Source organism: Hippopotamus amphibius, chromosome 11 (assembly GCF_030028045.1).
Source record: "Hippopotamus amphibius kiboko isolate mHipAmp2 chromosome 11, mHipAmp2.hap2, whole genome shotgun sequence".
Classification (NCBI taxonomy): Eukaryota; Metazoa; Chordata; class Mammalia; order Artiodactyla; family Hippopotamidae; genus Hippopotamus; species Hippopotamus amphibius.
In genome coordinates, this window is record NC_080196.1 from 15,520,165 (window position 1) to 15,546,440 (window position 26,276).

At 47.6% G+C, this 26,276-nt stretch overlaps 1 protein-coding gene across 3 annotated transcripts in view; it reads left to right on the plus strand.

Moving 5' to 3' along the window:
• The first annotated feature begins 5,846 nt into the window (after nt 1-5,846).
• E2F3 (E2F transcription factor 3) overlaps nt 5,847-26,276 on the plus strand; it is a 69,368-nt gene continuing 48,938 nt past the window's right edge. For 2 of the 3 annotated variants that reach the window (XM_057700502.1, XM_057700503.1), the window contains exon 1: nt 5,847-6,536. In XM_057700502.1, coding sequence (XP_057556485.1) covers nt 6,144-6,536 — 393 coding nt within the window. In that variant the 5' untranslated portion in view covers nt 5,847-6,143. Of the gene's footprint in view, nt 6,537-7,516; nt 7,757-26,276 lie in introns of those variants that run through there. The other variant, XM_057700504.1, reaches the window with a different exon arrangement.

The following is a 26,276-nucleotide window of genomic DNA, read 5'->3' on the forward strand; positions in this document are numbered from 1 at the left end:
CAAACTTATGGTTACCAAAGGGAAAGGGAGAGGGGGATAAATTATGAGTTTGGGATTAACAGATGCACACTAGTATATATAAAAAAGATAACCAATAAGGACCTACTGTATAGCACTGGGAACTATATTCAATATCTTATAATATTGAATATAGTTCAATCTATATGGAAGAGAGTGTAATATAAAATAGATTATATTATAATGGAAGAGAATGTAAAAAAGAATATATATATGTATTCTTTTTTTACATTCATATATATATATGAACTGAATCACTCTGCTGTACACTTGAAACTAATACAACATTGTAAATCAACTATATTTCAATAAAAAATTTTTAAGAAGAGACTTAAAAGACATGTCAACGTTTTTTAACAGGCAAGGCTAACCTATATTTCCCGGAGATACATATTTGGGTGACAAACTTTTTTAAAAACAAGGAAGTAAAGACTAAAAAATATTAGGCTAATGGTACTTTTAGCAGGAGGGAAGGGGTTGTCACTAGAATTAGGGTGACTGAAAGGGACTTCAGGGGTGCAGGTCAAGTTCTACTTCTTGACCCGGATGGTGGTTACAAGAGTGTTCACCTTATAATAATTCGTTAATCCATGATTTGTTTAGTTTTCTGTATCTGTATTTCTTGTTTCAATAAAAATCTGTTTCAAAACAGCAAGGAAACGCATTTTTCAGATAATACCTTTCTTTTCCATCTAGTATATTTGCTTGGAATCACATTACTTGTTAACTGAGCAGGAAGAGCTTTAGTAGGAGGCAATTTGCAATCACAGTACAGTCTAAATAAATAGTTATGCTAACAATGGTAACATTAGTTGCTCAAAGATTCTATATACAAGGAAGTTTTCTTTGTCATCATTGCCTAGAAGCCAATTTATAGAAGAGAGATTGCTAGGTCATGGATGCCTGTGTGGCAGTGTTTCCCAAAGTGTATTCTGTGGACCACCTGCATCACAATTATCCTGTTTATAATGCAGATTCCTGGACTCCAACCAGAAATTTAGATTCAGTACATGAGATGGAGAGCAATGCTCTATGCCAGAAATTCATACTAGATTTATTTAAAAACACAAAAGCTCTATCTAAACAGTACCTTCCTGGTCTGGGCAAAGAATTGAAGACCAGAAACTCTACACTGGTACCTAAACCACTATCTATAATAACTACAATGGTCAGTTTTCTAGGATGAGCGCTTAGAAATTTTGTTATTAGTATTTGATGTGGTAATGGCTTATGGACATGCTCCTCTTTCTTCCTAATCGGGAAGATAAAACAGAGAATGTCATTTCTATGTGGGCAACCAACTGAATTGCAATAGAAAAGTCTTACACTCTTGGACTAGTTTCTTCCAGACTCTAAAATTTAAAACTTTATACTCTCAATCCAATGCGGCAACCAGATTTGGCTAAACTAAATTAGAGGCACAATTTAAACTTTAGATGTTCCAACGACTTTCTGGGCTTGTGCACAGTTTCCTTAATCTCAGAAACCTATAATATTTCCATCTGAAGATTTAACATTGAATTCCCCAAGAAGTGTTTGATAGCATCGTTTCTTGGGAGTTATTTACATAGATCTTATGGATGTTGGCAAAATTGTATTTGAAAATGAAAATGAAGACTCTTAGAGAAAATTGTAATGTCAAACTTCGTATCTATAGTATGTGTAAGGTACAAATATACGTGTATATATGTGTATATGTTTATATGTGTGTGTGTGAATGAAATTCAGAGCTTGTTATGGTAACCGGCAGGATGAGAAGAGGCAGCAGGGGACTGGAAACACCCATTATGGTATTAGACACAGGGATGGCAATGCTAGCCGTAGCAATGGGAAATAAGGGGCAGAAGCCCAAAGTCATACAGCTGACTGTGGCCCTCGATCTCTAGAGCATAAAGGAATTGCCTGGAGGGCCTTGTTAAATGAGATTCGTGGGCCCTGCCTCAGGGATTCTGACTGGTCGGGGTAGAGTTCAGGAATCTGCACTTTTATAGGCTCCTTGGGTGAGTCCGCACTGGGTGGTCAGCAAGTCGTACTTTGAAGAATCTTCAACAGGGACTATAGCCCTGGCTGGCAATAAGCATCATCGGCATCCAGTAAGGAATAGTATATTGGCAGCAACCCAAAACAAGGTGAGTAGCAGCTAAGAGGTCTGAGGTTCAGGTAGGCAGGCTAACAGACTGCATTAGCTCATCAGCTGCCATAATTAATGAGCACACATCAGGGAGCTGACAACAACAGAGATCTATTCTATCACAGGTCCAGTGGCCAGAAGTCTGAACTCAAAGCGTTGCCAGGGCTCTGCTCCCTCCAGAGGCTCTAGGGGAGATTCTGTTCCTTGCTTCTCCAGCTTCCGGTGGCTGTTGGCATTCCCTGTCTTTGGCTCCTCATCCCAACCTCCTCCTCTGTCTTTGCACGGCCATCTCCTCCTCTCTGTATGTCTCTCTTCTGGGTGTCTCTTGTAAGAACACTTGTCATTGGATTTAGGGCCCATCTAGATAATCCAGAATGATCTCATTTCAAGATTCTTAACTTAATTACACCCGCAAAGACCCTTTCTCCAGATAAGGTCACAACCACAGGTTCTAGGGATCAGGACAAAGACGTGTTTTGGGGAGACAGGCACCATTGAAACAACAACACAGGCCAATTCTGGGACAACTAGCTGCCATGGGTCACTGTCAGAGAAGGGAAAGGGTGGTGGTGATTGGCGAGAATACTCTGACTCTAGTGCTAGAGCAGTCTGACCTTTGAGGGAAGGGGCTCAGTCTTAGTAACTGGCCAGAAGCTGGCCACGAGCAGATGCGCAGGTTGGGGTAGGATGAGCAGCAGAACTGACTTTATTACCTTTAATTTCTGAGTCATGTATAATCCCTACTAACCAAGACATGATTGTGCTCCTACCCTGTGACAAAGCTAAGCTGTCACAGCAAGTGGACATCCAAGGCAGTAGGAAGATTAGAGGCAGGGAGTCAGCTTGGACTACAAAGAGCTGCAAAGCACAATCACACAAATAAATAGAATCGTAAATACCTACCACTTATTGAGCACTTGCTCTATACCTGGTAAAGTGCCATTACTATTACCTCTTTTCATCATAATCTTGCAATAGCAGTGTTACAATATGGGTTCCCATTTCACATACAAGAACACTGCCTTTTAAAGATTGAAGTTATACAGCCAGTAAGTGGCAGAGCTAGAATTTCAACTAGATCACTCTGACTCCAAAGCCCATTTTCTTTCTCCTGAAACATGCTACCTCTTCACAAATTAATAGCCTCCCCCCAAATTTTAGCATCTTAATTTCTAACAATTCCTGTTCTCTCTTTGAACACTTCCCATCCCATCTGTTTCTCTACCAAATACCCTACATTAAAAAATATAACGGGGACTTCCCTGGTGGCACAGTGGTTAAGAATCCACCTGCCAATGCAGGGGACACAGGTTTGATCCCTGGCCTGGAAAGATCCCACATGCCACAGAGCAACTGAGCCCATGCACCACAACTACTGAGCCTGTGCTCTAGAGCCTGTGCTCCGCAAACAAGGGAAGCCACCGCAATAAGAAGCCTGTGCAACTCATGGAAGAATAGCCCCTGCTCTCCACAACTAGAGAAAGCCTGAGTGCAGCAATGAAGACCCAATACAGCCAATTAATTAATTAATTAATTAATTTAAAAGAATATATATGTATGTAACTTGGCTAAGGTAGAATGGTAAATAGTTCAAAGCTTTCTAAACCAGAACCACAGGTGTGGATCTAGATGGTGAACACTTGCTCCCTTGTGACTGTTATATCCATCTTACTGTGACCAGTAACGAAGAGTGTGAGGAGTTCAAGCTGAGATTTTGTGCACAGTCCCAAGTCCTAGGCTTGTCTCTAATCTTAAAATGCAGGTCTTATAATGACTGTGCATGTTGTACCATCCCTCTTCCCACAACCCCCCCTATAGCCACCAAAAGCATGCTGCCAGTGACATTCTACAGCTGGTGATATCCAAGTAGTTACAGTACTAGTTTCCTCCATAGTGACCCACAGTGGAAAGCAGGTTGATGGAACAAGTTAAAGGAAGTTGCTAATACCTTGTGCTTCTAGCCCAACCAGGAACTGATGCCCTTTGAATACCACCTAATCTGCCCTAAAGATGGTGTCACTTTGATGACACATATCATTTATGTCAATAAATGTTTGGCTCCTGGGCCTTGGATCCTCAGCTTGAATGCAAGACCAAAAGATTCCTGAGCCTGTGCAAGGTTTAACAGCTCTTTGAGCTCACCCTATTTCAGGTAGCAGGACTGAAGCAGTAAGGACTCCTAGCCTGAACTGAGATATCTTATCAGGCCTTTCATAACATTGAGTATATGAGTTTTGGAAATTAATGTTAATAATGAAAATAAAAAGTCTTGCAAAAGGGCTTGAGGTATTGCAATGCTCATCACCCAGTGAGCACCAGAGCAGCTATTTCATGCAATTCTCAGTGATTGGAACTGTAAATGATGACCTGACCTACCTACACCTTTTCCCACAACCTGCCGGGGTCCCTTTCCCTGCTCCGTCTCACAAGCACAATCTTCAATTTTAAGACCTATGAATACTTGCACCAATACAGAAGTCAGTTTGACAACAACTTAATATTTTTCTGGTGGCAATTTCTAGTTTACTTTAAAAAAAATTCTTTTAAAATATTTTGGAAGAGGTTTGGATCGTCGTGTCCGTGAACTTGCTAGGATACGGAAATTGTAAGTGCTGGTGCCCTGCGTGCAGCGTTTGTTAGCAGCAAGACGTCATCGTGGGAAGCACGTCCTTCTTCGGATTACTGTTTGGCGGATTAGAAACATGCAGATCAGTCCTAGGTTAGCCCAGATTAACTGTCCTGGGTGCTTCTGGGCCAGTGGGTGGGGCGTTGGGGGCGTCTGCTCGACTCAAACCAACACTCGTGGTAAGATTTCACTCGGCAAAACATTCGGAGTTAATTTTTATGTCAACTCCATCCAGGCTAATAATGAAGCTACCGGGAATGATCTGGAATGGTAACTAAATGGTGCCCGCAATCACGTCAGTCGAACCTTCTGCCCCCACGATTCTGTCTGCCCACATGCTTCTGTCTATCAGCCTCGGCCTCGGGATCAGCTCTCGCCGCGGCATTGGTTGGACTTCAGGAAGGGAGAAACCCACGATTTAAAGGGCTCAGTTTCCACCTGCCAGGCGTCGTTCGCAAGGTCCAACTTGCCTTTGGCACATACTTGGGAGAATCTCTAGCTGTTGTTCATCTATTACACTGACTGGTCAAAGGGAAGCGAGTTCCCGAAAAGTGTCCCCTTGGTCACCTTGACAATTTCCAAAAGCGAAACTTGCGCTCTAGGGTAGGTCCTCACTGAGTCTGCGGGGCGCGGAGTCCCTGCCCAGGTCAGCAGCGCCCGCCCGGCTGGAGGGCGGGGACGGGGGCGGAGCCTGGACCAGGCGTGGTCTTCCGTGGGAGAGAAGGCAGACTTTGCCCCCTCCTCCTAAACCCCTTACCCCCTGCCAACCAATCAAGGGAGTCTATGCAAATAGGGCCCCAGTCGCCCCGGCAACCATGATGCACGACGGCCAATGGGAACCGGCAAGTCGCGACCCTGCTCCATGATTGGGACGGAAGGAAGGAGACAGCGACCCAATGAGCTGTGGGAACGGTCCACGGCGGGTTGAGGGGCGGGTATATGCAAATATGGTTTGAAAAGCCGGCGGGAAATCTGAGTTTCGCGGGAGGACCTTGGCGCGTAAACCGTATCCCTTCATTCATTGTCAGCAGCAGCTTCCTGGAGCCATTTTTCAGCTGCCGGCCGCAGCACCCGGGCTGCCGCCGCCGCCTCGCAATCCATTGCATCGGCCGCCCCCGACGCCTCCATCCCCCCTCGGGGCCCGATATCCGTGCGGCCGGGACCCTCCTCTCTCCAGGGCCCCGATTATTTTTGGCCCCCGGGGCCCGCGCGGTGCGGAAAAATAAAAAAAGAGAGAAGGGGCTCGGAAGCGCCGGGCGGGGAGGAGAGAAGGAGGAGGAGAGACTTGGAAACTCCGACTGCAAATAATAAAGAAATTGAAAACCATACGTTAATATACCATAGCAATAAAAAGAGCAGGAGCGAGAGATGAGAAAGGGGATCCAGCCCGCCCTGGAGCCGTACCTGGTGACCGCCGGGGGTGGGGAGGGGGCGGCTGTCGTCGCCGCCGCCGCCGCTGCAGCCTCCATGGACAAAAGGGCACTGCTAGCCAGCCCCGGCTTCCCCGCCGCCGCCGCCGCCGCCCCGAGCGCGTACATCCAGATCCTCACCACGAACACTTCCACCACCTCCTGTTCCTCCTCCCTCCAGAGCGGCGCCGTCGCCGCCGGCCCCCTCCTCCCCAGTGCCCCCGGCGTGGAGCAGACCGCCGGCAGCCTCCTCTACACCACGCCGCACGGACCCTCCAGCAGAGCCGGGCTGCTGCAGCAGCCACCAGCGCTGGGACGCGGCAGCGGCGGCGGCGGCAGCGGCGGCCCTCCGGTAATGCCCTCCCGTTCCCACCGTCCCCGGCCCGGGCGGGAGGTGGGCTCGCCCCGCGCGGGGTGGTGGGCGCGCTGCGGGCCGCCCTGGGAGAGAGCGCGCGGCCGGGCGTCGTGCGCCGCGGCGGCTGCCCCTCCAGGCGAGGGTTTATTGTTAAGACCTGTGCGTCCCCCCCCCCCCCACCCCAGCGCCCGGAGGGTCGAGGGGGCTCCGCCAGGCGCGCGGGGCAGCGGGGATCGCCTTGGCGCGAACCACATCCAACACTCCGAAACTTTTCGCGGCCCCCCCCTTCTCTTCCTGCACTTTTCCCTACCCCCACTCTCCCCTCCCCTCCAACTCGAAGCTTCCTCTTTCTCGGGCGTAGGAAGGGGTCACGCCCCGGATGGAGAAGGGGGTGGGGGAGGGAGTAGTGTGCTGGGGAGTGGGAGATCGCTGGGGGGGTGGAACCCGGGAGGCCCCGGGGGCGATGCCCCCCCCCGCCGGCCTCGGAGGCCCGTTGGCAGCCGGGGGTCCCTAAGGCGTGCTAGGAGTGCAGGGGCTCTGCCAGGCTGCGCTTGACACATGCGGGGATCTGTAACTCCCGGCAACAAAGGGGCCGGGGGGAGCGGGGCGGGGAGGTGGAGCTGGTAGCCGGCTGCGGGCCGGGGCGTGGGCTGTCTGGGGGTGAGGGGCTAGCGGGCTGGCGCCCCGGCCTGCGCGCATCCCGGCGGTGGCAGCGGCGGCGCCCGCGTGGCTCGAGCGCCCGGGCCTGGCTCGCCGGGCCCCGGGCCTGCCCTTGACCCGCCTCTCCCCTTGCCCCTTCCTTCCCCGCCCTGTCCCCCTCTCCGCCCCCCGGCGACGGAGGGCGGGGGCAGCCGTGTTCCCGTCCCGCCGCCTGGGTCTGTCCCTCTCCCCGGGACCCGCCGGTGACGTTTCGCACACGTGCGCGGAGGACGCGCCTGTGACTGGGGAGGAGGCGGCGGCGGGAGGGGGCGCTGGAGGGGGAGAGGGGGCACCCACTTCCTCCTGCTCGCCGGCTCCCTGGCCTGGGACGGTCCCGGCGCCCTCGCACCCGCCCCCGGCGCGGCCACCCTCCCTCTCCTCTCCCCAAGCCCCGCCACGGGCGCCCGCCCTCGCCCGGCGCCGCCGGCCCGCTCGGCCCTCCGGGCCCCCTCTCCAGCCGGCCCCCCCCACCTCCCCCCGGAGCCAGGCTGGTTTCGGAAATGCCCTTACAGCAGCAGGTTAGTGACCGGGACGGCGCGGGGGCCGCCGCCGCCGCCGCCGCGGGGGCACCGGCTTCTGCTGGGGGCTGGAGCCGCGAGGGTAGGCGGCCGAGCGGGGTTTTGGAGTGGGAACGGGGGGTTGGGTGCTCGAGGGAAATGAGTAAGCAAGAAAAATCTAAGTAAGTAAATGCCCCGGCCTCCGGTTCTGGGAACCTCGGGGCAGGAGTGGCCGCCCCGGGGGGTGGGTATGGTGTTTACGTGTATTTTTTTCTAGGGGGCCGAGGGATGGGCGATCGAAAACCGGAGGGGGGCTTCTCGCCAATGGCCGAGTTGAGCTCTGTTTTCTGTCTTCCTTCCCTTGTGCTGGAGGGGGAGGGGGGCGGGTCAGAGGGTAGGGTGTCTGTAGGATTCCCAGGCCACCCGCCACCCCCTCCCTTTGTCCCTGTAATTTATAAAGCGCCTTTGAGAGATGATTTAGGTCAGTATGCGGCTTCTCTTTTTTGTTGATACTAGAAAGAAGTGTGGCCCGGAGGTCTTCCCCCTTTCTCCTTTTCTCTCCTTCATTCCCTTCCTCCATGCCTCCTGTCTCCACCCTCGTGGTCAGGCTTGGCCCCCACGAGGCTAGAAACGAACCAGACCCGGTTCGATAAATGGTGGGCTGATAATACCGGTCATTGACCTTACCTTGTCTCGGCTCCGAATGGGCAGAATTTTTGGAGAATCAGGATTTTGAAGAGGTCTTTAAGAGAGTCGGCATGCAGGCAACACTTTGGGGGATGAGATGGGTTTGGGAATAATGAAAAATTTTATTTCCTGACTCTTCCCAATTTCTTCTCGAGTTGGATCTTAACTGCTTTTCAGCCCCAGAGATACTTGCTGGGGATGTCTGATACTGTCTCAGTCAAAGAAGCTCATCGTGTTCTAGTGACTAGGGTCTGCCAGCAGGGGGGAAGGAGTACAGTACTTGCTTATACATACAGTATCCAGTGTGCCGGATTCTCAGGCACAAGAATATGCCACACTTTTATTAGCATTAAATACTATTACTGACTTGACCTAACCGTGCTTGGATATATTTTAAGCATATTTGCCCCCTACATGGTTCTGTCGTTATATCATAAATCAAATCTGAAACAACCAGCTATTGACATACTTCTGGGATTGGATTCAGATTTGTGGGAGGGTAGTTTTGATAATGGGAAGTTGTGAGACCACCAGTTTGCTTTTTTTTTTTTTCCTTTTGAATTTTAGCCCACTTGAGCCAGGTCTCTGAAACTGTCTAGCCAAACTTCTATGCAGTTCACTGTATTTAAGTATTTAAAGTATAAAAAATTACCCTCACCACCTTCCAAGCTACTTCAAAACTTTATGCTCCTTGCCACGAGGTTATTATTCCAAAGTCATGAGCACTGTTTATAAAGTTTGGTTTCTTTTTTTTTTCCTTATCAAAATTATATTAGACTTCTATTTAAGTCTTGAACTTTAGTTGATATTCTTTCCCTAAACAGGAGGGACAGCATAGGCATAGCTAAGCAATTGGCTGAGCAGAGAGATCATTTAAACACTTTCCATCCAAGAAGAGGTTGAGAACTCCTGTTCTGGTGTCCAGAGTTACAGGCCCACCTGGTTCTGATTCCACATTCTGTCTCTAGAACTTAACCAGGAGCATATTCTTCACCTTTTTTTAAAATGTGGAAATACGTATATATCAGTACTACCTTACTAGCTGTAATTGCCTCTTGTCATTTACAAGTCATCGGATCTTAGGCAAGTAACTTCAATTCTCACAACACAGTTTCCTCTTCTGTAAAAGAGGGACAATAACAATACAAACTAATGCATGTGAACCACTTAGCACAGTGCCAGGCAAAGAGTAGATGCCCAATAAAATGAATATTCAGAAATATTTTTTTTTGTCACTTAGAGAAATCATGTAAGACCATGTGCACACTGCCCCTTTGTTGACATATATGAGTAAAATGGTTAAAAGTCTTTAAAAATGATATATAATTAACTCTTTATACCTAGTTAACTTGAGTTTTTAAATCCATAAATCATGGCTCTCCTAAGAATGGATAAAATAGGGACACATCAGTACAACAGGCATGTGTTAGAGATGGTGGTGATGAACAACTGCCCCAGGATGAGCTTGTGCCTTGAGTTATGACAAATTTAGATCAATTCATCCTCACTTTTTTGCCCTGCTCCTCCTTTGACTCCATGGACCTGCCATCTTTTGGGTGCAGCCCCTGCTTAGTGGCTTTTGTAGAACTGAACTCTTAACCATCACCATGTCAGAAACATGCACTAGATAAACTCAGTTTTAGATGGTGAACCGTTGGACATGGAAGGGGTCTAGAGAAACCAGAGTCACAAGTGCTTTGTATTTTCTGCAACTGAAAGGGCTTCATCATTTTCTGCCTCTGCTAAAAAGAAGCTGAAATGATTTCATTCTGCTTCTAGAAAGTTTGGGATCTATTAATGCAAGAGACAATGGCCTGTCACATCTGATTGAATTTAATCCAGTCATAGCCACATGCTGATTAGACTTTGGGAAGGACCCTGCAATGCTTGAAATTCCCGTGTAAGAATGGAGAAACCATAGGTGCTACAGCCGAGTCTCCTTTCCTGTACAAGTATAAAAGAAGAAAATGCTGGGTTCCTGTGGTTCTGTACTCAGTAATCTTGCTTCTGCTGAGATAGATGGTTGGTGCCAAGTTTAAGCTTGGAGAGAATTTTTAGTCACTACATACCCCAAAATGGAAGTTTTAATATAATGCAGTGCCCAGACTTGGGCAGTACAAATAGCTCCACTATAGTCAGCAGCCAGGGCGCCACTCTAATCATCCTCTGAAACAAAGCACCCTTAAATGTGGCTCTGTGAGCTCAGGAACCCAAGCTCGCGAACAGCAAAGGATTTTTTGTTGTTGTTTTTCTATAAATCGTCACCTTGTATAATGCTTGGAAGAGTAGATTCTGAGATTAAGGTTGTGCTGTGTAAAGCTAACTTGAACACAGAAAATAATACTCTAAGCTTAGACATGAATAAATAACAGCACCTGAAGATTGAAAGGTTGTAGGGAAAAGTGGCTTTTAGTCTCATTTCTCATAGGTATAATGCAGAGCAGCCTTTTATTGCCATCCCCAAAGACACACCATCCATACCTTTAGCCTCTTTCCAAAGGACCTGGACCCATTTGACAAGGCTTCAAATATTCATAGTTGTTTTTTCTGGCTGGTTTTCTCATTGAACATGACTTACATATATTCCATTTGTATGTCTAGTGGACGTCCACTTTCCCAAGCTGACCAACTCCAATTCCTTTTTAACCACCTACTTTCTACTAACATTTTAAACTAAGATGAGTGACAAATCAACCGCTGCCTGTGTTCATTAAATCACATCCCTCCTAGATGGCCTTGAAACCACCCCAAATAGGGCAAGGCAAAAAAGGTAGATTGCAGTTCTTATCAGATGCTCCGTTTCATTTTGGTTCTTAAAGAGAGGAACATCCCTGAATTCTTTGAGGTACTAAGCATGTGGTTTAATGCATGTTTCTCATGCTTGTTAGCAGCTTAAAAATAGTGTTTCGGGGACTGTATTTACGATTGCTACGAAGCATTTTTTTCTACTAATCATTTTTCATGGGACTAAGAAGGGAAGCTAACTGGGAAAGCAGTAAGTATAGGAAACCACTAATGGTATCTCCTTCCTCCTACCCTGACCCTCTCTTTGGCTTCCAAGAGTGACTTGGAAAATGTATCTTACACAAGGAAAAGTTATACAGCAGAAGGGACAAAGAAACCAATTGGGATGGGGGCAAGGGACCCAGGAGGACAGGGGTGGGGATATATAGAGGGGTAATACATAGAGCTTTTGCATCAGCAAGAAGGAAATTAGTTTCTTTTCTGTTGTCACTTTTGCTTCAGACACTCTCCTCCCAAAGCAGTGCAGTCTTAGAACTCGGAATGTGTAAGTTACAGAGATGCGTTCTCAGTCTACCTCCAACCTTCCCCGGGGGTCAGTCTTGTTTCTGTGGTGGCCACAATCATCTACAATATAACTTTGAATGGGAAGAGATAAAGCCCACTGGTTGTCAGATTATAATCACAAAGCCCAGGCACCTTGCGTTGCTGGAGAACCTGGGTGAAACAGACCACTGCTTAGCTTCGTAAACTAAGGCAGGGGTTTATGTCAGCGGAGGTTGACAGCAGTGAGAACAGACAGCTGACAGAATAAAGGGGAGAAAGGAGGAGGCAAGAAGAATAGAAGTAATTGACTTTAGTCCGCTTTCTATTACTGCAGCTCAACTGTTTGGGGCCATTTCTAGTGTCCAGGCAACATTCGTATAACTAATTCTTCTAATTAGCATAGGCAATAATGGATGTTCCGGATGGTCTTTGAATCATAACATGTGAGAGCTGTAAAACAAGAGTCATCATCTGACCCAGTCCCCTTCATTTTGCAGGGGAGGAAATTAAGACCCAGTACAGTTAAGTTACTTACCCAAGGTCACAAGCTAACCAGTGGCAAAGCCAGAACTGAAACCAGAGACTTGAATTCTTAGAAGAAGCCCCATTTGCCAAGAGAAAGTTAACTATGTCTCATGTGCCCTATATAGGAAAATTGGGATGTGTAGAATACATTTTAGTTTGCCTTCAGGAATGGTTACATTTTTAAAATAGACACATACAGAAGTGTCCTTTGAACAGTTGGCTTTAGAGTAACAACTCATTCTCAAAGATACAAAATAAGGGAAGCTCCTTTAGAGGTTCAATGAAAGGGAATTTTTAAAAATGGAAGGAATGACTGACTCTTATAGAAACAAGATAGTAGCATTTTTAAAGCTTTGTTTGTTATTTGCAAATTTTTGAGGATATAACACTTCTGGTGCTCCAAAGGTGAAACAGACACTTCACCTAGAATAGAACCTAAAAGGATCTTTGCTGCTCTCTTCATGAGAGGGGTAGAGTCTGGCCCTGGTGTTAGTGGTTTGTCCTGGGCCGTCCACATCCCAGGTGACTGTCATGGTTTTAAGAGGTCTTGGGGCCCTGCCCAGAGACATTAGACCAGGTGCCCTTCCTTCAGGAAGGTTTCTGGTTTAACAAAGCTTAACTCTTTCAGAGGAAGTCCTCATCCCCTAAAAGCCAGAATGAATTTTCTTAAAACATTTTCTTTTACTTGTGGAATTGAGAAAGCTTAAAAATAGAATCACTTCAAGCCCTGAAGCCTAAAAGTGAAACATAATCCCATGTGGCTGTAGTTCACCAACTCGTTAGGGGCGGGGATCTATGGCTTGTCTATAATCCACACACCAGAAAGGTGCCACGCATAGGTGTGGTCTTAGATTGGGGGGCAACTGCTGGTGAGACCTGTAGTTACCAGTGAAGCTGATTTCCCCTGGAGGACTTTATGGTGGATGGAGTCCATCTCAGGGAGCAGAGAAGCTGAACACCCTTGGTCCTTCCTGCCAGCTCATGCCTGGCTCCCCAGGAGATCCTGTTGGCTCCTCCGGCATTCATCTGACTGCTGAGAAGGGCTTCTCTAAGTTCTGGTTGTTGTGACCTTGAATGTTGCAGCTCTGGACACTGGGGGGGGGGGGGTCACAGAAGCTCAACTCAGAGCCTATAGATTTCACCCCTCCCTTGCCCTTTTTCCGTATCTCTTGCTTTGAGGCTCCAGAAACATATAACCAGAGCAGCAGCCCTGTGACCCCATCCCTCCTGAGCCTTTCTGGGTCTGGCAGCCCTTAGGAGAGGTGAAGGCTTCTATGTACCTAACCCACACCCTCTACCTAAAAGGCACACTGAAGGATAGCCAAGCGTAAGAGATGATGGAGCCTGAAGCCAGAGTGTCTGGGTTCTTATTCTGTCACCAGCTGTGTGACTTTGGGCAACTCCGTTTAACCTCTGAGTCTTAATTTCCTCACCTGTAAAATGGGGAAATTATAGTACCTACCTCACGGGATCGGGAAGGTTAAATGAGTTCATATTCATAAGGTGCCTAGATCAGTGCCTGGCCCATGGAAAGGAGTCGGTAGATGCATGGTAGAATTGCCCTTTCCTTCCATGGCTGTCTCTTGGGCCCATGCTTCAGTGGTTTAGTATCTGAACCAGCCCTCGTGTTCATCCAAACCCAGTTACGCCTCTAAAAATGGCAGTGATGGGGAGGAGTGAACCATGGGTGGTTTTCTCCTACCGTATTCTTTAGAATTTTTGTAATCTCTTTATAAGCTGTCCATGGACTTGGGAGAAAGAACAGAAAAATAAGCTTCTTATTACAATAGTCCTTTTGGTAGTGATAGTGTCATGACTAAAATCTTTACTTCTGTGATCATCTGTGTTGGTAAAGTTGCAGCATTAGCATGATTTCGCTTCCGTACAGCAAACATTAAGACTGAATGACAGAGATCAGGGTGTCTGAGGTCTCTGGGCCCCGGCAGGATTGGAGGCTCCAGTCGGTGTGGGGGAGAGGGGTTTCCTCCGGGCCCCCCTCGCCTCTTCTCCTCTCCCTCTCACAGTACCTGGTTGTTTGGTGCGTTACGCCTGTTCCTCCCCCTACGCCTCACCTCTCCCTCTGCCTGGCTTTTAGAAGGATGCCAGAATCGCAGCCTTCATCGGCTGCTTCCGTGACTTATCAAATTAATTACAAGCGTTTCCCTAGCGTTTGAGGTCCAGTGAAATCTCGCCCTTCCCGTTCTGCGTCCCATTCCTCCCAACTGGGATCCTGGCGCAGGGCTTAGGGTGGCCGCTGCTTTCCCGCTGGTGCATTTATCTGCTCGTTCCTCTTGGTCCTTCCCACCAGCCTGTCAACGACACCCCCTGCGCAGAGCCTTCCCTGATTCCCCAGGGCCTTGGACCCCTCCCTTCCCTTGAGTTACTGCTTCCTTCCCGCAGCACATCGCCGTCCATCTGACATCTTCATCACTGGTGCCCTTGACGTACTCTTCCTCCAAACCCGCAAGCTTCAGGAAACCAGCCTGTGGTTTTCTCACGTCGTCCTTGCAATGCCTTCTCCGTTGTGGACGCTCAAATAGTTGACAGGAGGCGTTGTCATTAGGCACCTACAGTGTGCTTGGCACCACAGTCTTCCTGCTGAGGATGCAAAAGAAGCGTGAGGTGTGATCCACCCACTCTTGAGCTTACTGTCTGTTTGGGGAGACAACCTTTAAACACACGTTGAGTCGCAAGCAAGACTAAACAGGAGTCAAACAAGACTCATCTTGTCCTCGGTTGTACGGTATCAACAGGACGGGCCAGCTGGGCCATGAGAACGGGGAAGCCACGGCTCCCGTGTCACCGACCTTAGAGTACATTCGGGTGCGCATTTGAGTTACCTGGGCACTTTCGAGAAATACCCCCATCTAGATGTGAGTATTTTTTGAAAGTGTCCCAGGTCATTTTCACGTGCACTGAATGGGAACCGCTGGGTTAGGTGGACAGGGAAGGTTGGGGAGGCTGTCCGTGGCTGGGGCAACACCATGAGGCCAAGGTAGGGAGGCGGGAAGTAGGCTAGCATAAGGAGACCAGCTGGACTGGGGTCAATATGGGGGAATAATAGGACCTCACACTGGAAACATTGGGAAAATTGGTCTGGAATAGAGATTGCCTTCCTACGAGGGCCGGGCAGGGAATTAACTGCGGGGTATGAGAGGGTGAGGATACGTAGTATAGGGGTCGGACTTGAACAAAGAAGAAAGGCCCTATCAGAAGGGGGCCAAGGAGGGACCCCGCCCCAGGTGATGGCTGCCAGAGGGGAAAGCAGGTCCTGTTTGTTGCCAGATCTTTGGTTTTCTTAAAATGCCAGAAATCTACCAGTTTTAAAGTGCTGGCTCAATTAAAAAGGAAAATGTGCAAGCCAAACAAAATAGGTCTCTAGGCCAGATTTGGCTTCAGGGCTGCCACTCAGCAGTCTCTGTTCTGCGGGATGATAATAGCTAATGTTTGTCAAGTGCCCGCGCGCATGGAGGGCACTGAACTAAGCGCTCTGTGCGCGTTAGCACGTTATCCACGTAACCTATGCAGTGAGTGTTATCCTTACGCTTGTTCTGCAGAGGAAGAAGCAGACAATGAGGGGTTAAGAGGCTGGCTCGGGGCTCCACTGATGAGAGAGGCAAGTGAAACTGAACCCAAGGAGCCTGGCTGCAAAGTCTACAGACCCCAGAAACCTGGGCCCGGTGCACGGGTACCGCATGCCTGCCCTTGTACCAACTTCTGGATTTCCAGGTCACTGCCAAGGCAAACCACCCAAAGATGGGTGATCCAAAGGAGGTGAAACAAAAAGGGCTTCCAAGGGGCTGAGAATCTTAGGGGGTCCAAGTGAGCACTACTGCCTGGCACCAATGCCACTGGACACCATGCCCTCAAGGGATTTGCTTTACCCTATAGCAGGAAGGCTTTCCATTCTGTCGGGTCTGGGCCTGCCTGGAACAGGTTACCAAGGGGACAAAAAGCCAGAAATTCCCCTGGGAAGGGAAGCAGGGCATACCATTTAGAGCATGAGTGCAATAGAGTTGAAGAGTCTGGAAGCAGGACAGCAACAGTGAAGGTGTGAAAGGCAAGATGGAATTAAGAGGCTAGGAGAGAGAAGTACAAGACCTTGACTCCCAAGATGGTTAGCTCATGGGGCTGAAAGGGCTGAGCTTTTTCTCCATCAGGGTTTGCACCATGCGGATGAAATGGTGAGTTTGGAATGAGCTGGCTGTGGTGAGGGACGCCGTGGGCCACCCAGCTTTCTAAGAGGCTGGGACCCAGCACCAGGAATGTGGCTTTGGCACAAAGAGTAGAGCGGAGGGCTTGATGAACAGCAGCCAGCCAAGAACTGGCCTCCTTTGCTTAAAAAAAAAAAAAATTAATGTGGTGCCACAAAAAGCTTTCATCATTTTCACTTCTCCCTCTATAATATGAAAACGAGACATTCATCAGGTTGATTTGGGGGGATCAATACTGTCAGGGCTCCCAGAGACGAGCCATCAGATGTTATTTATGATGTGCTTTCCCAGGTCTGGGCCTGACTCCTCGCTGCTTTGAGAAAGCCCCCTTTGCCACCTCTCAAAGCAAAGAGCCAGCTGGAGAGTGCTGTGTGTAAAGAAAGGTCACATAATGATGTCTTGAACTAAGATGGATTTTTTGACCAGTATTTCCTGTGCTCTCTGATTTTGCAGATTAAAAAAATATATATCTTGGATGTATTTTCTTAAGCCCTAGCATATTAAAGTTTAAAAATGGAAGGGCCATGTACATTCTAGGTATCTTGATCATTGATTTATAAATATGTAACTTGTGTTTAAGTCAATTTGCAATAACCCTTGGGTTGGTAGCAACCAATTTTGTGGCTACGTTTGGTAGCAAGACCTGCGATGATCACATTAATAATGTGGTAAAGTTTTCAACCTTTCCTGTTTCTGCTTTCCTTACTAGCATCCCAAACACGCTAATCCTGGAACTAGTCTTTGGGGGGTAGGTTTTCAGCTCCACGGACCCATGGCCTGGTCGTGCGGTACGGAAGGAGCGGAGGGCTTGACGATCTGTGCTCTGTCACTTACCAGTGTGTGACCTTTCACAACTTCTATCAATGAGCTGTAGTTACCTCAAATCGTGTTCCTGTCTCTTTCAACGGTGGAGAGGATTAAATGAGATAAGTCTATAGGAAGTGAGCTGTGCGTCCCTAACTTAGTGTGTGCGTCCCCACTGCCCCTCTTCCATGGTTAGGAGCTCTGGAGTGTTGACTGAATCTGAATTCTCAGCATTTTTACCCATTTGAGAGAAAACAAACACAGGACACTTAGTGAACACCCACTCTGAGCTGACTGGGTTCCCAGTATTCTGGGTGTTTCAATGACTAAGATGCTCTTCTTGCCCTCCAGGAGTTCATCAGGAGCTAGGAGAGATGAAACAAGTTCTTCGGTAACTAAGACAAGAGAAAAGACAGTGAAGGCTGGAAGAGAATATTGATGACGTTTTTTAGGCATCCAGCCTGGGGGGTGAGGGGAGGACAGAGAAGGCTTTGAAACTGGAGCAGGGTTTCAGCACCCTTGACATACTGGCCAGACACCTCTTTGTGATGGGGAGGCTGTCCTGTGCACTGGGGTGGTGAGCGTCACTGGCTGCTAGACGCCAGTAGCCCCCTCCAGTTACGACGATCAGAATTGTCTCTGGACGTTGTCCAATGTCCTCTGAGGGCAAAATTGGCCCACACTTCTCCCGTGCCCTGTGGATGAACCACTGAACTAGCCCTTTATTGGGCAGGCCTCACCCCCGCATGGATCCCCAGTGCAGTGATTCACTGTCCCACTCTTGAGAGATGATACAGAGAAAAGGCGCTCTGTGTACCCAGCCGAAGCCCTGCCTGTTTCACGATCAGGCACGCTAGGAATGGGCCACTCGAAGCCTGTCCGTAGCTTGGAGAAGAGAGGATCAAAGTCTGCAGTTCAGAAAAGGCCGAAGAAGTTTTGCATTTATCATTTACTCAACTGGGTAATTAAGAGAGCCCTTCTGCTCGGGACCAGCTTCTCAGCAACGGTTGTTGATCCCAGCTTCTCCATAGGTAGATGGTTTGGGTGTAGCCCTTCCTTCCTAACCTGTTTCCTCACCTGTTAAATGAGCAGAAGCAAGGTTCCCACCTCATAGGTGGCTGTGAAAACTGAACGCCCTAATGCATGTACAGTGCTGGCCCCAGCGCCCACCCACCCGCCACGTGCTAAACACCCCGACATGTTTCTTGTCATCATCTGTCTTATCATTGCTGTTGTTGCCAATACGGTTGCCAATATGGAAGTCGAGCTTCCCTTGCAGGGCAGTTCAACAACCATTCCCTTTGTTGCTGGTGTTTCCACAACCACTTCCCTTGCTCCTCCATCCCCGTGAGCGCCGGCCCCAGTTTGCAGCATGGGGCATACTGATTCCTTGGACTTAATTAGCAGCTATGCATGGGGCACCTAGTGTATGCCAGCCCCTATTCTAAGTGCTAGGGATGCAGCAGGGTCATCACAGACAATCCCCTGCCTTCATGTGGCTTGGATCGTGATAGGTGAAGATCTTGCCAAGTAACTAATTACCCCCCACCCCCTTTCCTGTCTTTGGTGAAGCCTGTTCTGGTTCTTTGGTTTGATTTTTCTACAACAGTGTTTCTTAAATGTGTGGTCCCCGGCCAGGAGCAGCACCTGGGAGCTTTTTAGAAATGCAAATTGAGTTCACACCCGAAACCTACTGAGTCAGAAATTCTGGGTGTGACCAGCAGCTTGGGGTTTGACAGCTCCCCCCCCCCCGCCCCCCCAGGTCATTCAGATGCACCAAGTTTGAGAGGCACAGTTTGGGAAAAGATACCCCTCAACCAGAAAGACTAGGGGAAGCCAAGGCCTGGACTGGGCTTTCGTGTTATGTGTTGCCATCAAAGAGGGCGTTGCCCATGTAGAGAGTTTCCCAAAACAGCAGAGCTCACAAAAGATCTTAGGTGTATCAAGACAGTTCAAAACTGGCAGTGCCCTTTGATCTCTACCGGGCCTGGCCTCCCTCTTTGAAACGGGAGGACGCTGGGAAGATCCTGCGAGCCACACTGCACAGAGCTCAGTAACAGACATTCTTCGCCTGCTTTGGGCTTTTCAGCATCATCCCGTGAAAAGGAAAACTGCTTCCCTCCCTTTTCTCCAGAGGCTTTTGATGTGTTTGTTTGACAGTTATGTTCTTCCTTTTAATTCCTTCTCTTTTAATCGTCCTCTTATCTAGCACCAGTAAAATTCCTTATATCTATAACTGACTTGCCAGCCAGATGTACCAGGCTTCTCTGGAAATGAAATGGTTGCTCTCTTACATGTCTGGTAATTTGGGTATTTAAAGATATCGTGAGGAGTAGATGAAATGAGAGACCCTGGGCCAGCGTCCAGCCTGGAGCTGGGCACAGAGTGTCCGGCCACTTGATAAATTCCCGCCCCTGTTCCCAACTCATTATGAAAACCAATAAAGGCAGTAAATAGATACCACAGTTCTTTATGAGAAAAGCTTTCGACTATTCACAGTTTGAATGGGTATGAATAAGAATCATATAAATTATAACCAAAATCATGGAATCAGAAATTTTGGTCAGTTAAAACTTTTATTAAATATATATGTAATTAAATAAACTTAGAAACTAAAAAAAAAAATGTTACCTGGTTTTCTTTATGAAGATGGATTTTTTTTAAAAACCCTAATCAGGGGACCTCCCAGGTGACACTGGTTAAGAATCCACCTGCCAGTGAAGCGGACATGGGTTCGATCCCTTCTCTGGGAGGATCCCACATGCCACGCAGCAGCTAAGCCCATGCGCCACAACTATTGAGTCTGTGTGCCGCAACTACTTAAACCCTCACACCTAGAGCCCGTGCTCCGAGACAAGAGAAGCCACTGCAATAAGGAGCCCATGCACCATGATGAAGAGTAGTCCCCACTCTCTGCAACTAGAGAAAGCCCGTGTGCAGCAACGAAGACCCAACACAGCCAATAAATAAATAAATAAATAAATAAATAATTTTTTTTTTAAATTAAAAAAAAATTTTTTTAAAAGCCCTAATCAGATTGACAGAAATTCTTTACTTCTGCACTAGCCCAGGATTCTGCTTATACAGAATCTATCAAATTAAGAAGCATCTTCAGTTTACAAATGCTAATTAATTACTGTTATGTTGATTATGTTTGGGGTGGCTTGATAGTCCTTTTTGATAAAAGACTGTCTTGAAAATGCGTGTGGAAGATTATAAGGCTTACTATGGCCCAGCTGTCCTGTTGGTCTTCTCAAAATGTCTCTCTGGCCATCCATGCGCACATCTTCCCCCTTTCCATCCATCCACCTTCAGCCAAAACAACTTCTGGTTACAGAAATGGTTTTAAGTTTGCCATTTGTGGTTGATTGTATTATAGAGGTAGGGAAGGGAAGGCAAGCAGTACTCATTTCTTGCTTCCTGCCTTGCTCGAGAGTGGGGATCATCTTTTCTAAGTCCTTGACTTTCAACGTTCGGTGCTCTATATGGTACAGGTGGCCAAGGTGTGGCCCTTGCATACCACCACCTCTGAAGGCCTAGCATGACTCAGCACCTGCCATCCTTTCCAAAACCACTCTGGGGACCAAGGTGTGGGCCTCCCCTCTGCCTTGCAGAGTAAAAGAAATTAGACTAGGCTAGAACCATGCTATCTGCATAGTTGAGGGGTTTGTTTTTGTTTTTGTTTTTTTAATAAATTTATTTATTTATATATTTATTGGCTGTGTTGGTCTTGATTGCTGTGACCGGGCTTTCTCTAGTTGTGGTGAGCAGGGGCTTTCTTGTGGTGTGCGGGCTTCTCAGTGCAGTGGCTTCTCTTGTTGCGGAGCACGGGCTTCAGTAGTTGTGGCACATGGGCTCAGTAGTTGTGGCTCTTGGGCTCTAGAGCTCAGGCTCAGTAGTTGTGGTGCAGGGGCTTAGTTGCTCGGTGGCATGTGGGGTTTTCCTGGAACAGGGATCGAATCCATGTCCCCTGCATTGGCAGGCACATTCTTAACCACTGTGCCACCAGGGGAGTCCCCATAGTTGAGTTTTATAAATATTTTTTAGATAGATCTTCACATCTGGCAGGAACAAGTTGCCAAGCACTGGGATCTTTTGAGTCTTGCTTTCTCTTTGCTGTAATGTAAGAATAATGTCACAATGGCCAGCTTGTTGGCTGCCCGTTTCAAGTAAGGTAGGTTTCCAGCTCTTTTGGCACCTTGGAGAAGTGACTAGATATAGACTCCAACTTTGCATGATTACAGACTCATTTATTGCTGTGGGGACTATTTTGTGTGAATTGGAGTTCTGAAGGCTGATAAACTAGACTTCGAACTTACTTATTTACCCTGAGACACCTAACTGCCAAGTGGACAGTTGCAGAAATTGGTATTGCCTTGGGTTCCCGGTCAGAAGGTTATTAGTGGAGTCAGAATAAAGGGGTTAAATCATCCTGTTAGTATCTTCCCGCTACCTTAGCTCCTCTCTGGAGCTCACCTGCAGGGGCGGGAGTCCTGCTGGCCGTTTAAGGAACATGTCAGACACTGTTACTCAGGTGTCCAGTGATGACTGTTATGAAACACTGACTTTGTTGCCCTTTTTTTTTTTTTAAGAAAAATACTTTGTTTTTAGTACGGGTTTGTTATTTAAAGAAATCAAAGATGGTATAAGTCAGTGAGTAAAATTTGAAATACACTCTCCATTCCCTCCTAGTCCTGCTTCACTTTCCAGAGGGAACCACAACAGCTTGGTTTCTCCCTTTTATATCCATTTGCAAATATATGTTTTATATAAAGGTGCAAATTGTGGCTTGCAGTTTGTACTGAGCAAGGTGTTAGACGTATTTCCATCCTGATGTTCATCACACCTTGTAGCACCGCCCCTTATATGGATGTGCCAGAATGTGGTTAACTCTTCCCATTTGATTGTTATTCCTTATTTTGTTTTTATTTATTTTTTTATTCATTTATTTTTTGGCTGTGTTGGGTCTTCGTTGCTGCACGTGGGCTTTCTCTAGTTGTGGTGAGCAGGGGCTACTCTTCGTTACGGTGCGTGGGCTTCTCATTGCAATGGCTTCTCCTTTTGCGGAGCACAGGCTCTAGGCGCGTGGGCTTCGGTAGTTGTGGAGCATGGGCTCATCATTAGTTGTGGCTCTCAGGCTCTAGAGCGCAGGCTCAGTAGTTGTGGCTCAGGGGCTTAGCTGCTCCGTGGCATGTGGGATCTTCCTGGACCAGGGCTCGGACCTGTGTCCCCTGCATTGGCAGGCAGATTCTTAACTACTGTGCTACCGGGGAAGCCCCCACCTCCTTACATCTTATACTTGATTTTTTTTCATTAAAATTATGATTTTCATTATTACATTTTTCTTACATGTTCTTGCAATTGTACAGGTTGGGGTTCTGTCTTCCCCATCCACTGTCAATTTGGGATCATAAGAAAGATAATACTTGCCTACCTTATTGAATAGTTTTGTACACTGGCAATGGCAGTGAGCATTTTACATAGATTATTTCATCTGATAAAGCAACCCTCCCTCATCCACAGAGGAGGAAAGTTAGGCTCCGTGGTTAAGCAGTTTGTCCCCAGCTACACTTCCAGAGATAGTGGTAGAACCAGGATTCCAGACCGAGAGACTTCGAACCTCTCTTTTAACTCTGATGCTCCCACCCTCAGGTGCGGGGAGTCTCCTCAGGGGATATTTCCAGGCCTTTGTCTGGGAGGGGTTATTAGGTGTCTGCATGTTCTGCGGGGCAGTCAATGGACTTACAGTGTTTATTGCGTGAAGAAGGCTCAACAAGCAAGAGTTGAAAAATCATGCTTTGCCAAGGGTATTTGTTCCGATATAGGATGAGTTGGGGTGGGACCACAGTGTAAAATGTAAGTAGGGGAGAGATCATTTAGCAGATGTTTCTTCTTGGCCAGACATTTGTTTAACCCTCCTTCAGCTCTGAGAGCAGTGGGTCAGGGTGTGGTTTGTACAAAGGTGAGAAGGACACAGCCCTGGACATTAAAGTAAGAGGCATTATGGTGGGAGAGGCCACAGACACAACCCTGGGAGTTTCTACCTTTTCAAAGAAAAGGCAACACGTGTTGGCTCCCTAGTGGGGAAACAAAGGTCTGCGGTGATCCTGAGAGGGGCTTTTAAACAGGGATGCATCTCCTGTGTGTCTAAATCCATCTGCCTACCAGTCTAAGCCTTCCCTTCCCCCTGGTGGTTGCCTCTCTATTCGGTTTCTCTCAGGTGCCGTCTGTGGGTTCTTACGGGTGAACATCAGGAAAGTAATTTTCTTTGGAGAACTTTGCCTCCCAAACAGAAGTCCAGCTGAGCTCCCATCGGGAGTCTTGGGAAAGTAATCCTATTTATTAGTAGTAGGATATTGATTTTGTGTGTAAAATGGACCCAGAGGCCCGTGACAATGAGTCCATTTGAAATTATAATTTAAAATATCTAGCAGAATAGCTGGGCAGAACTACTACCCCAGAATGGAAATGATTAGATGCTTAGTGAATTTCTCATGTGCAGCAATTAAACTGGCAATTGGTAGGTCAAGTTTTGTTTTCAAATCCTAAATCCTTTAATTTACCTTTACTTCAACAATCACTGGTGTAAGGATAGACGCGTAGCTATTACATCTTAGAGACCTTTTTAAAAATATATAGTTGTGCTTTGTTGTCCATTTATTTGTTTAATCAGCCCACTTAACCTGATCTTGTACTATAAAGTAGGAGGCACTTCATGAAAGAATTCTTCTTTATACTGCATGACTACACTTAATTTTGTGAAAGCTTGCAAGGTTTCCTTCCAGTTTGGAAGGTGAATGTGTAATTATTTTATTATATACGTAGCTCTTGCTGCCCGACCTTGTTTCTTAGGTCTGCAGTTATGGCTGGTGCGTCCATTCCCTGCCTCCCCGCTGCTGGTGTCTCTCTGATCACCACCTAGTGTCGCTCCGGGATTATGACCACAGCTGGGCCTGCCAGGGCTGTGCTGGTGGGGACCATGCCTGTGCCGGTAACACTGCCCTCGCCTTCGCTGACCTGGGCTTTCTCTCACTCCCAGGGCTGAAGCTTTCACTCTGTGCACTCTGTTAGCCGTCTTTCTCCACCTTTCCTTTAAAATATACTTTCACTTCTTCCTTCCCTTCCTCCCCAATACAACTGCCCTGGCATCCTGGCTTTTTCCATTCTTGACAAATGATCTGTCCACTGTAACTGTAGCTCCGCTGTGCTGATATCTGTTGAAATTAGACCTAGAATCTAAATGTGGCTTCATGAAACGATGGGTGAGACATTTTTCTCTTTGAATAGTCTGTGATCTACCGGCACCCCAAACCACCTACCTGTACCTTCTCCGCTGTGATATTGGCGGCGGGGGGGGGGGGGGGGGGGGCGGCGGATATGGGGAAAGTGATTTAGAATCGAAAGTTCTGCATAAGGCACTGTGTTCGCTGTTTTTTGCATCTACGATAAAGCAGAGGGGTGTTCACCACCATTGCTGCCTGCTCGCATCCCCCCCATCATATTGAATGGACTTCAGCCTAATTGCGTTTCTTATCATGTAATAGAAATCAAGAACCTTCCCTGTGTTTGCTCCTACAGCTGCTTCTTACCCTAATGAGACTTTACAACCCAAAGATTAAACGTTTCGGTTGTGCTCTCGGAAATGAGTTACCCAAACCCTTTGTATTTGGGCCTTTTTCTTGTTCAAAACAATAATGGGGTCCTGAAACTTCTGCAAAATAGGTGCGTGACAAATATGACTGTTTATGTTGGAGGCGGGCCAGGCTGCGCGGTGATTTCTTACACGGAACGGGAGGCTGCTCAGGAAAGGAGGATTAGCCGGGGCCTGGGCCGCGCAGGCGTCTGCCATGTGGTCAGACGTCTCGGGGGGGGCTCCCAGCCGGGATGGGCTGGCTCAGTTCTTTCACATCTAGGCTCCTTTCTTACCTGCCGGATGTGAGTGATCCTTAGGGCCCCATTCCACTCAAAGCTCCTGTGACTTTGTCCACGAAGCCACAGGGGTTCTTGGGGACCTCGGGGAAGTTCAGGGGCTTCGGGTAGCCACTGAGCTGCAACCATGCATTGGGAGTCCCACTGGAGGTGACCAGGACCTTAGCAAGGAGGGAATGCCAGCCACAGTGGGCGGGAGCCCTCCCGTCACTCACCACACCCTTTCCCAGCCAGACTTGATGTCTCTCGCTTCTCTTTTAAAGTCCTAGGGGTTGATTATGATGTTCACTATGTACATTTGCATTCCTGATAGTGTTCTTTGAGTGAGCTGGCTCCAGTTCGTTTTCTAGTCGAAGTAGATCTCAGAATCAGGGTGTGGTTCTTCTGGCCTTTGAGATGAACATAGTTCAGGTGCAACAGGCCTAGGGGAACGTTACAGTCATTCAGCAATCACTGAATATCGCTGCCCGCCCGTGGCCTGGACTTTGGTCCCTGCCCTCCAACAACTCACTAAACTGCTTACAGTGATTCTGAGAAATACTGAGAAATGTTATTTCCAGGTTACAGGTGAGGAAACGGAATGAAGGTCAAAGACATTTAGTGACTTGTTTTTCCCCCCAGGATGAGAGAGGTGGTTAAAGGGTTAAACTTCACAGTGACTTGGATTTAAACTCTCATGTGCTGTGGGAGCTCGGGCAAGTTATTTCACTTTTCTAGATCTCAGTTTACTCATCCATAACGTGGGACAATTAATGGCCTGCTTCTGAGGGTTGATGGAGAGACTAAATGAGAAAGCATGTCATAGAAAGTGACCGGAAGGTTAGGTCTTCCTAGATATGGTGAGCAAGTGAGAGAGATGGCACTGAAAACAGGTCTCCCATCTAAACCTTATATTAGCACACAACTTCCTGTGTATAAAGAGAATTAGAGGCATCTTTAGATAGATAGACTTGTTTCATCTAATTATACTGTAAGTATATTTAGAACAATTTTGATCAGCATGGATTTGGTGCAAATTTTGTTGTAGTGTTGTTTTGTTTTGTTTTGTTTCTCTCTCTCTCTCTCTTGTTATTCTAAGCTGCCCTGCAATGATA